Source organism: Coregonus lavaretus (genome assembly GCF_964263955.1).
Source record: "Coregonus lavaretus genome assembly, chromosome: 8".
NCBI classification, from domain to species: Eukaryota; Metazoa; Chordata; class Actinopteri; order Salmoniformes; family Salmonidae; genus Coregonus; species Coregonus lavaretus.
Window position 1 is genome coordinate 37,190,595 of NC_139995.1, and position 11,277 is coordinate 37,201,871.

General features: G+C 45.2%; 1 protein-coding gene across 2 annotated transcripts; it reads left to right on the forward strand.

Annotated features, from left to right (window-relative positions):
- The first annotated feature begins 699 nt into the window (after nucleotides 1–699).
- On the forward strand, nucleotides 700–10,851 carry LOC311133383 (TBC1 domain family member 20-like). 2 transcript variants are annotated; one of them, XM_084166884.1, is made up of 8 exons: nucleotides 700–974; nucleotides 1,694–1,879; nucleotides 2,006–2,086; nucleotides 7,093–7,279; nucleotides 7,769–7,870; nucleotides 7,999–8,140; nucleotides 8,464–8,648; nucleotides 8,935–10,851. In XM_084166884.1, the coding sequence occupies exons 1-8, from the start codon at nucleotides 917–919 to the stop codon at nucleotides 9,200–9,202; spliced, it is 1,209 nt and encodes a 402-aa protein (XP_084023010.1). In that variant the 5' UTR covers nucleotides 700–916; the 3' UTR covers nucleotides 9,203–10,851. The 2 variants fall into 2 exon arrangements, with proteins under 2 accessions (XP_084023010.1, XP_084023011.1); XM_084166885.1 differs by having other exon boundaries at nucleotides 705–974; nucleotides 1,597–1,879; nucleotides 8,935–10,666.
- Nucleotides 10,852–11,277: the final 426 nt, after the last annotated feature.

Consider the following 11,277-nt stretch of genomic DNA (forward strand, 5'->3'; position numbering starts at 1 on the left):
GAGATGATGGTGCTGTTAATGGGATTGGAGAGGATAGGAGTGGTGGTAAACTTTTGCTGGGTTCCCGCCCATGTGGGTGTGGAGGGTAATGAGAAGGCCGATGTGGTGGCTAAGAGTGCTGTGAGGAGAGAGTTGGTAGATATTCAGGTATTGCTGGGCCGCAGGGAAGTCAAGTCCTTGATCCGGGAAAAAGGGCTCAATCTTTGTCAAAGGGAGTGGGATGCTAGCTCTAAGGGGAGGCAATTTTATCCTGTGCACCGGTCAGTAAAGGAAGAGGTGGGGAGTATGGGATGTAGGAGAGAGGAAGTTGTGTGGAGTAGACTACGGTTTGGTCACACAGGTTTGAATGTCACGTTGTGGTTGATAGGAAGACATAACAAACAGGTCTGTATGATGAATGTTTAGTGGAGGAAACGGTGGAGCATGTGTTGATATTTTGTGAACTGTATGACCTAGATAAGGATAGATTGTGTGAAAGGGTTAGAGAGGCTGGAAGGGGTTTGGGTGGTGTAGTGAGGGAAGGAAAGGGGAGGGAAGTGGTGTCTATGGCTCTAGTTCACTTTCTTAGAAGAACAGGACTAATGAAGATAATGTAATGTACTGTACTGTAGGTAGGCCGTGACTGGCCTCACACTCCAGTACAGTATGTGGCGGTGTCGGCACCTTAAAGGTTGGATGCGATCCGACAACCCAATCCCAAAGAAGAAGAAGAAGAAGAAGAAGAAAGCAGCAGCAGCAGCTAGCTACCTTGTGCAGTCCATAATGATGTGGCCTATTTCACTGGAACAGCTTGGCAACTGGCTATCTCTCTAGCAAGTAGGAGTGACCATTTGTCATGTATAATCAATTTGGTGGAGTAAGAAAAGTATATCGATCGAGTAATCTACGATGACAACAAGACTGTATCGTGGAAACCATGAAAAGAACTAGAAGTGTTGATGCGTCTTCACCTTTGAATGGGATTGGAAAACAAGGTATGTATTGCTAGCTAGCGTCATGGACAGGTTTTTGAAAAGTTTTAGTAAGCTAGCTAAGTTAGCTAGTTACCTGAATTAGTCGAGAGGGTGTCTCTGTCTGTGGCTAACTAGTTAGCTATTTGTCATGCTTGCACGTAGTTCGTGTTAGATTCGCTAGCTAGCGAATGTCACCAGCTGGAAAATGTAACTAGCTAATTGCATTAACGTTCGCTAAAAACACTTACATCATTGACTGGTACCCATTGATTTGACATTGTCTCCTTCTAAGTCTTTCATCAAACATATGGACAACAATACATACTACTTGTACTTACAGGCTTCCTTGAAATACAGGATGTTAGGTAACTAAATTAACTCATATTTCTAAATACTGAAAACACACAATTATTCCCATTTTGTGTGGCAAAGTGGCATCACTATCCAGTAAAGTGCAGGGGGACTGTCTTACAAATCCAGGCATAAGGTCATGAATTGGGCTCACTACTACATTACATGAGTGCTGGCTGTTGTAACTCTGAAAACGTGGTTATTTTATTGGAGTACTCCCTCTAGCCAGCTGGGTGTCTGCAGTTCAGTTTTGTGAGGGATGTACTTGATTGATGGCCATTATGCCTCTCAGCTATACTCGGAAGCGATCTCAGGAGGATGTTCTGGCTAATGGCCACTGTGCTGCTGTGAGTTGAGGGACCTCAGCTGAACCGTTGTCATGTGGACAGATGGGGACTCCCGGAGGAAGAGGAAGGTGGCGGAGATCTCTCAGGCCCTGAACTTGACGCCGGTGGACGTGGCGCTGCTAAGGAGGATGGCCATCAGCGAGGGGGGGCTGCTTACAGACGATATCCGCTGTAAAGTGTGGCCCTGGCTGCTCAACGTGCCCACCGCCACCCTGCCTGAGAAACCAGGTGAGCTGCCTGGGCAGTGGGCACTGCTACTGACAGACCATAGATGCCACTGAGGCTACAAAGGGTACTAGACCACAATCAAGTGCAGGGGCACATATTCACCCTTTCTCATTGTCTTTTCTCCAGAGGAAGTAGAGAGGCAGAATCATAAGGACTATAACCAGGTGCTGTTGGATGTCCAGCGTTCCCTTAAAAGATTCCCTCCTGGTGAGTGACACATATTTGTATTTATTAGGGATCCCATTAGCCAAGGCAGCAGCTACTCTTCCTGTGGTCCATACACATTAAGGCACTTACATTACACATAAAACAAAATATAAAACAGTACAACAAATAACAACCACTACATATCTACAACACAAAATGTATGATACCACCATACAACAATATTCCAATGTACGTGTGTGTACAGCGCCCATGTGCGTATGCGTGTCTGTACCTGTGTGTGTCTCTTCACAGTCCCCGCTGTTCCATAAGGTGTATTTTTATCTGTTTTTTAAATCTGATTCTACTGCTTGCATCATTTACATTTTAGTCATTTAGCAGACGCTCTTATCCAGAGCGACTTACAGTTAGTGAATACATTGTTTTTATTTTATTTAGTTTTTTTTGTATTTGTATTTAATTTTTTTATACTGGCCCCCCGTGGGAAACGAACCCACAACCCTGGCGTTGCAAACGCCATGCTCTATAAACTGAGCTACATCCCTGCCGGCCATTCCCTCCCCTACCCTGGATGACGCTGGGCCAATTGTGCGCCGCCCATGAGTCTCCGGTCGCGACCGGCTGCGACAGAGCCTGGATTCGAACCAGGATCTCTAGTGGCACAGTTAGCACTGCAATGCAGTGCCTTAGACCACTGCGCCACTCAGGAGTACAGTCAGTTACCTGATGTGGAATAGAGTTCAATCAATCAAATGTATTTACAAAGCCCTTTTTTACATCAGCAGATGTCACAAAGTGCTATACAGAAACCCAGCCTAAAACAGCAAGCAAAGCAGATGTAGAAGCACGGTGGCTAGGAAAAATCCCTAGAAAGGAAGAAACCTAGAGAGGAACCAGGCTCTCAGAGGTGGCCAGTCCCCTACTGGCTGTGCCGGGTGGAGATTATAACAGTACATGGCCATTAAGGCCAGATTTCTCTCCAAGATGTTCAAACGTTCATAGATGACCAGCAGGGTCAAATAATAATCACAGTGGTTGCAACAGGTCAGTACATCAGGAGTAAATGTCACTTGGCTTTTCATAACCGGGCATTTAGAGTTTGAAATAGCAGGTGTGAGAGAGTTGAAAACAGCAGGTCTGGGACAAGGTAGCACGTCCGGTGAACAGGTCAGGGTTCCATAGCCACAGGCAGAAGAGTAGAAACTGGAGCAGCAGCATGACCAGGTGGACTGGGGACAGCAAGGAGTCATCAGGCCAGGTAGTCCTGAGGCATGGTCCTAGGGCTCAGGTCCTCCGGGAGGAGAGGGAGCGAGAGAGAGAATTAGAGGGAGCATACTTAAATTCACACAGCACACCGGATAAAACAGGAGAATAACACCAGATATAACAGACTGACCCTAGCCCCCCGGCACATAGACTATTGCAGCATAGATACTGGAGGCTGAGACGGGGGGGGTCGGGAGACACTATGGCCCCGTCCGACGAAACCCCCGGACAGGGCCAACAAGGCAGGATATAACCCCACCCACTTTGCCAAAGCACAGCCCCCACACCACCAGAGGGATATCAACAGACCACCAACCTACTACCCTGAGACAAGGCTGAGTATAGCCCACAAAGATCTCCTCCACTGCACTAGCCCCAGGGGGCATCAAACCGTGGTCATGGAACTATGTAGTACTGTGCGCCTCCCATAGTCTGTTCTGGTCTTGGCATGTCTTGTGGGGTGTGCATGCACACCTCAGACCATGTTCTTAGAATGGCACAAAGTCATGTGAGGTTGTGTTTTGTCATCATTGTCTGTTTTGGCTGTCCCTCTTGAATTTCACTTGTGTGATGTACAGTGGGGAGAACAAGTATTTGATACACTGCCGATTTTGCAGGTTTTCCTACTTACAAAGCATGTAGAGGTCTGTAATTTTTGTCATAGGTACACTTCAACTGTGAGAGACGGAATCAAAAAAAAAATCCAGAAATTCACATTGTATGATTTTTAAGTAATTAATTTGTGTTTTATTGCATGACATAAGTATTTGATACATCAGTGCAGCAGGGATTTTGGCCCACTCCTCCATACAGACCTTCTCCAGATCCTTCAGGTTTCGGGGCTGTCGCTGGGCAATACGGACTTTCAGCTACCTCCCAAAGATTTTCTATTGGGTTCAGGTCTGGAGACTGGCTAGGCCACTCCAGGACCTTGAGATGCTTCTTACGGAGCCACTCCTTAGTTGCCCTGGCTGTGTGTTTCGGGTCGTTGTCATGCTGGAAGACCCAGCCATGACCCATCTTCAATGCTCTTACTGACGGAAGGAGGTTGTTGGCCAAGATCTCGCGATACATGGCCCCATCCATCCTCCCCTCAATACGGTGCAGTCGTCCTGTCCCCTTTGCAGAAAAGCATCCCCAAAGAATGATGTTTCCACCTCCATGCTTCACGGTTGGGATGGTGTTCTTGGGGTTGTACTCATCCTTCTTCTTCCGCCAAACACGGCGAGTGGAGTTTAGACCAAAACGCTCTATTTTTGTCTCATCAGACCACATTACCTTCTCCCATTCCTCCTCTGGATCATCCAGATGGTCATTGGCAAACTTCAGACGGGCCTGGACATGCGCTGGCTTGAGCAGCAGGACCTTGCGTGCACCGCAGGATTTTAATCCATGACGGCGTAGTGTGTTACTAATGGTTTTCTTTGAGACTGTGGTCCCAGCTCTCTTCAGGTCATTGACCAGGTCCTGCCGTGTAGTTCTGGGCTGATCCCTCACCTTCCTCATGATCATTGATGCCCCACGAGGTGAGATCTTGCATGGAGCCCCAGACCGAGGGTGATTGACCGTCATCTTGAACTTCTTCCATTTTCTAATAATTGCGCCAACAGTTGTTGCCTTCTCACCAAGCTGCTTGCCTATTGTCCTGTAGCCCATCCCAGCCTTGTGCAGGTCTACAATTTTATCCCTGATGTCCTTACACAGCTCTCTGGTCTTGGCCATTGTGGAGAGGTTGGAGTCTGTTTGATTGAGTGTGTGGACAGGTGTCTTTTATACAGGTAACGAGTTCAAACAGGTGCAGTTAATACAGGTAATGAGTGGAGAACAGGAGGGCTTCTTAAAGAAAAACTAACAGGTCTGGGAGAGCCGGAATTCTTACTGGTTGGTAGGTGATCAAATACTTATGTCATGCAATAAAATGCAAATTAATTACTTAAAAATCATACAATATGATTTTCTGGATTTTTGTTTTAGATTCCGTCTCTCACGGTTGAAGTGTACCTATGATAAAAAATTACAGACCTCTACATGCTTTGTAAGTAGGAAACACTGCCGATTTTGCAGGTTATCAAATACTTGTTCTCCCCACTGTAGATCTACAGACTATGCAACCCTGTCATTTTGTATTTGTTTCTTTTGGAGGGTGTTCTATGTGTCTGTATATTACTGCTTTCTTTATCAAAGCAGCAGCTATCCTAGCGGTTAGAGCGTTGGGCCAAAAACCCAAAGGTTGCTAGTTCGAATCCCCATGCTGACAAGGTGAAACATCTGCCGATGTGCCCGTGAGCAAGGCACTTAACCCTAATTGCTGCAATGTTGCTGTTGGTAATGGCGGACCCTGCCTGTGACCCCACTCTCCGAGGGTGTCTCGGGGCCTTGGAATATGCAAAAACACATTGACAAATATATGCACCCACCAAATTATTATTATTTAGGAAGTCCCAAAATGGAGAAAGAATAATCTGATTTACTGGGCGCTTTGAAATTCATTGGAATTCTGCCATGCTTGTTTCTCGGCCCGGGAAAGTTTGGTCATTTTTGTCAGAAAGGGCATGACTGTCTTGTGGCGAAATCCTGCACGGAGGCTTCACCGTGCGCTGCCACTTTAAGAGCGCAGCAGCAGTCGGGAAGGAGGAAATAAAGATGGCTCTTCCGGCTCTGTGTAGGGGCCCTCGGTTAGCGCCGCAGTTTTGACGGCGTGTGCAACTCTGCAGAAGTCTTGTGTAGTTTCAGTGTGCTTAGTTTATAAAAGTTATACGTTTGATCGCCTTTATAGAGCTACTCCTGATGCGTTGAACGGTTCCAATCTTCTGATCACATGGATTACTAGCAACATTGTTGCAAGCTTTTGTCAAACAAACAACCAAGGATTGTGTTGGATGGACGAATGCATGTTCAAGCCTGGATGCAACTGCTAAGCCCATCTCTCTTTATCTCCTTCAGTTCTTTACACTGAATACATTTCTCTCTTTGTGCTGCGATTCCTTTTATGTTTGGTGAACTAATAATGCACTGTAGGACTGTTTGACATTTTAGTTAAAGGGAGGTTGCGTGAGTTTGTTTATTGTTTGAACTGTATTGATTTTGTGTGGGACTATTGACATTTGGCCAAGAAGATTTTTGGACATTTTAAGGCCTTCTTTGTTTTGTCTATGAACACACCCATTAATACCCCCCTCACTCCTCCACTGGGAGGTAATACAGAATATTGCAAATTCTCTAAGGTTTATGACTGGGTTCTTTCTTGTCAATTGTATCTATGAAGTTGCCTTTGAATTGCTCTACCATTATTCTTGTATGAGGTATTATTGGTCGGGTTACCCCTGTGCTGTAACTTGTGTTTTAGATGGTGTGTCTTATCCTTTCTGTCCACTGGCTATCTGGCGAACAGGCTACACTCTAGGCAGTCTGTTCTGCTGGTGTGTGTGTGTGTGTCTGGTAGCGTTACTATCTATCTTACTCTTTTCCTTTCGGCAGGGTTAATACCTGCCTGGCATTCGAAACAAAAATCTTTATCTTTACCATTCTCTAACAATACCGCTATAGAACTAGCGCCCGAACAGGGACCCCTGGAGAAAAGCACCCATGGTTGTATAATACAGAATCCTACCGTGGGAGCTGCCTGCTTAACTCCTATAGTCTTCTGTTGACATCAGTACATAATATGCATAAAGGCCAAGTTATACATTTACTTTCTTTAGTTAGGATTTGGCCCATAATGAGGAAATCAGCTGGGCCTTTTGACTTGTGACCTTTGACTTTTGACCCCTCTCCATGTGTAGGCATGCCAGACGAGCAGCGTGAGGACCTCCAGGAGAAGCTGATTGATATCATCCTGCGGGTGCTGGGGAGGAACACCCAGCTGCACTACTACCAGGGCTACCATGACATCGTGGTCACCTTCCTGCTGGTGCTAGACGAGCGTCTGGCCACCGCTCTGGTGGAGAAACTCTCTACGCACCACCTCAGGTGGGTCTCTGTCTGTTTCGGTGTTCCCTTCCCACAGGAGCTTGGCTTTAAAATAGGGGTTAAGTACATATTACATATTAGTCATTTAGCAGACGCTCTTATCCAGAGCGACTTACTGTTAGTGCATACATTATTTTATTTTTTTACTTTTTTTTATACTGGCCCCCCGTGGGAAACGAACCCACAACCCTGGCGTTGCAAGCGCTCTACCAACTGAGTAGAAGGGGAATCCATTTTGAAAAGCGAACGTAGCCGGTTGTAGAATAACAGTTTGTTTGAGCTTTTTTAGTGTGTAAACTGCACACAGTTGGCCAGATGAGTCATCCTAAACAGTTGCTAGTGGAGACAAGACATATCTTGAAGCATTTCATTTGAATTACACACACAGTGCTACTTTCTATGTTTATGACTGACAAACTGTCATGTTGATTCTCTAATCCTGGTTCAGTTTGTCATGTGTTGTGGTCCTCTGCTGTTCGTTTACTGCAGGGACTTTATGGACCCCACCATGGACAACACTAAACACATCCTTAACTATCTGATGCCAATCATCGAGAGGATCAACCCAGAGGTGCATGACTTCATGCAGCAGTAAGAATATTTTCTCTTGTTCTGTTAGTACAATCAGTAATTTGTCAAATAACTAATGAGCACAACTAATGAAGATACAATACCAATAATTTGACTAATCACTTATGTTGCATTGAATGTGTCTCCAGGGCGGAGGTGGGCACCATCTTCGCCCTTAGCTGGCTCATCACCTGGTTTGGCCACGTCCTGTCAGATTTCCGCCACGTCGTGCGGTTGTATGACTTCTTCTTGGCCTGCCATCCTCTGATGCCAATCTACTTTGCTGCTGTGGTGAGTGTCCTCTTTTTGGGACTAAAGTGACCCCAAACATAACCCTATTTTTTTCCTTTTGTCAGGGGCTAGATCAGATATTTAGAAATGTGGATGTAGCCATTCTTGGAGTTCAAATGTGCCTCACAAATCGAGTATGTTTTCTTATGAAAAACATATATATTTTTTGCAGCAGAGCTTAGCTGACCACTTATGCGAGGACTGAGTTGGGGAAACCCTGGCATAGGCCATAGACCGCATGCTGTTAACTGGTTGTTGTATTGTGTGTGTGTGTGTGTGTGTGTGTGTGTGTGTGTGCACTATTTGGTCGGTGGCTATTCCAGATTGTGCTGTACCGGGAGGAGGAGGTGTTGGACTGTGAGTGTGACATGGCGTCGGTCCACCACCTCCTGTCCCAGATCCCCCAGGACCTGCCCTACGAGACACTCATCAGCCGCGCAGGAGACCTCTTTGTACAGTTCCCCCCCTCCGAGCTGGCCAGGGAGGCTGCCCAGCAGTACAGTCAACAGTAAGACTGTCTACCTCATCTCTCGCTTGTCTCTTTTTGTCACGTAGTTGCCTATGGGTTCCCTCTCCCCCCACCCCCACAGATCCTCTACCTCCTCCTATATCTCCTGTCTTTCTCTTCCCCCCTCCCTCTCCTCCCTGCTGTTGTGAGTCACATTCCCTCATTAACACTCTCGGGTGAGATAGTGTGATCTGACAGTAACCTTCATCTCCCCTGACAGGTGAACTGACGCTTTAATTACCTGACACTAAGATGGCTGGTGTTATTGTTTTCCTTGGTCTCTCAGGACAGCAGCCTCCACCTTTAAAGACTTTGATCTGGCCTCAGAGCAGCAGCGGCCCGACTCAGTGCTGCGAAGGCGGCGGAGGGAGAAGCAGGCGCTGGAAGGAGCGGCTGCAGGGGCCATGGTGGCGACGGCCCAACCCACCGCGGCCCGACGCTTCGTCCGACTGGCCGTCATGGGGCTCACTGTGGCCCTGGGGGCAGCTGCCCTCACCCTGGTCAACACAGCCCTGGAGTGGGCGCCCAAACTGGACCTGCATCTCTTCCCCTGAGCGAGAGGGGGGACTTAGAGGGGAGAAGAGGGGGCTGACGTACAGACTTAAACTGGGCGGCTATTACAGCAGAAGCCGTCCATGAGAGGGAGAGAAAATAGAGATCTTTGTGAAGAGAATATGGAGTTCTGTTCCACCCTATTATGAAGGATGAGAATGGAACAGAGACTTGACTGTTGACTTTGTCTTTAAATTATATTTGTAAATAAAATAACTGGATAGTGATAAATGTTGTGCTCAGAGGGATTAAGCTATTTATGTGATGGCAAGCGGCAACTAGTATCGAAGGCTTTGGGTTACTAGGTTGAAGAGTAGTCACTGGGCTCAAACTGATGCCAATGAAGAGCGTGTGTGTGTGTGTGTGTGTGGTTGTGTCCGAGATGGCACCCTAGTCCCTATGTAGTGCACTGAATAGGGTGCCATTTCAGATGCAGCCCTTGTGTGGGTTTGTACCTGTGTCTCTGTGCGTGTCCGTGCTATCAGGTTCAGGGGTGAGTTAAATGTCCCTCTGAGCCTCACATGGGCCATGTTGGCACAAGGACAGTTCCCCTAGCCTGGTTCTTTCCCCCCGGCAGATCAAGTCAAATCCTCTGCCCTCAAAACACATAATGACCCTCTTCCTTTAATTACTGTACCAAGACCAAATACACAACTAAGTCCAGTCTTTGTATGTTTAGCACTTAATTTGATCATTTTCTAAAGCATCATTATTATTAAAGTTGTAGGAAATATAATTTTTGTACAAACACACCACCCATATTTAACATCAAATTAAAAATGAAGGAATCCATTTTGGTATTCGGACCTTATGGATGACAATTTGCATTAATTATTTTCCACAGCATGCCTAAAATAGGTGAGTAATAGGTTAGCTTTGATGTTGGACAAAGCACCAATGGCACTCCCAAACATCCCATAAGCCCTGGCTGGATCCCATGCTTTTATTGCACAATAATGAAATCCTATTAAGTTATTTCCACAGGTCTTCACATTTCAACATAACTCATTATACTCACCAAATTGCTTGGTTGTAGAAATGACAAGGTTTTTGCACATTTCATATTTAGCAATGCCACTTGAGCTTATTGACTACAGTTGACAGAATTTGAAAAATGTAATGCATTGGACCTGCTCATATTTGTTCAATAGAATTACATGCGTGTAGTCGACTTGATTGCGACACACAGATACTCAGCGGTGCCTATTTTGGATACCAAACAATACAACTCCATCAGTCTTATTTGCAATAGATGGTTTTCGTTGCACTGAAATAGCCTCATTCTGTATCGTTGCACTAAATGGTTTTTATTTGCCTTTTTTGTTTTCTGTTATTTGTCATGAGAACAATGCAAAGATTTACAAGATCAAAGTAAAGAAACTGCATAGGTTGAGTGGACAATTGTATCTGTTTAGTTCCCTATGTATTTATTGCTACCTTATACAGTATTTTTTTAGGGTCAATGCAGCAGTAAAAAAAAAAAAGAAGGAAATGTTCATACACCAGAGTCTATTTACAGTTTATACAGTCTGTTTACACTAAGGGCTAAAAATGAATCTTCAAGCAGTAAAAGTAGAAAATCCCTTTTCTGGATCATTCATCATGAAAAGTTGTTCTTTATTCCCAAAGTAAATAATGCTTTACATTCATCAAACAACATTTTATTGTAGACATTCATTGTGCCCTACAATGGTATCATCCTTTAAAAAAAGTAGCTAATGAACGACTTACATTATACTGCAGTGTTAAAAACAAGAAATTGGCTATGCTGAACAGATTGGCTTAGTTGTAGTCATCAATGACAAAAATGTATGGCTTCTGCTTGGAGTGTTCAAACAAATACTTCCAATATATGGCTGGAGGAACAGCCAATCCATACTACAGAAGAAATTTGATTGTTCATTACCACCTTTGTTAACAACTTACAAAATCTAACAGAACAAATGAATATGTTAAATGCCCCTTTATTACAGTTGTACATGCTCTGTCGAAAGGAAAGTTAGTCTGCATGTTTTGTTGCTGTGTACTTATCTCTGTTACAAGGTTATTTTACAGTATGTATAGTATTAATGCATTA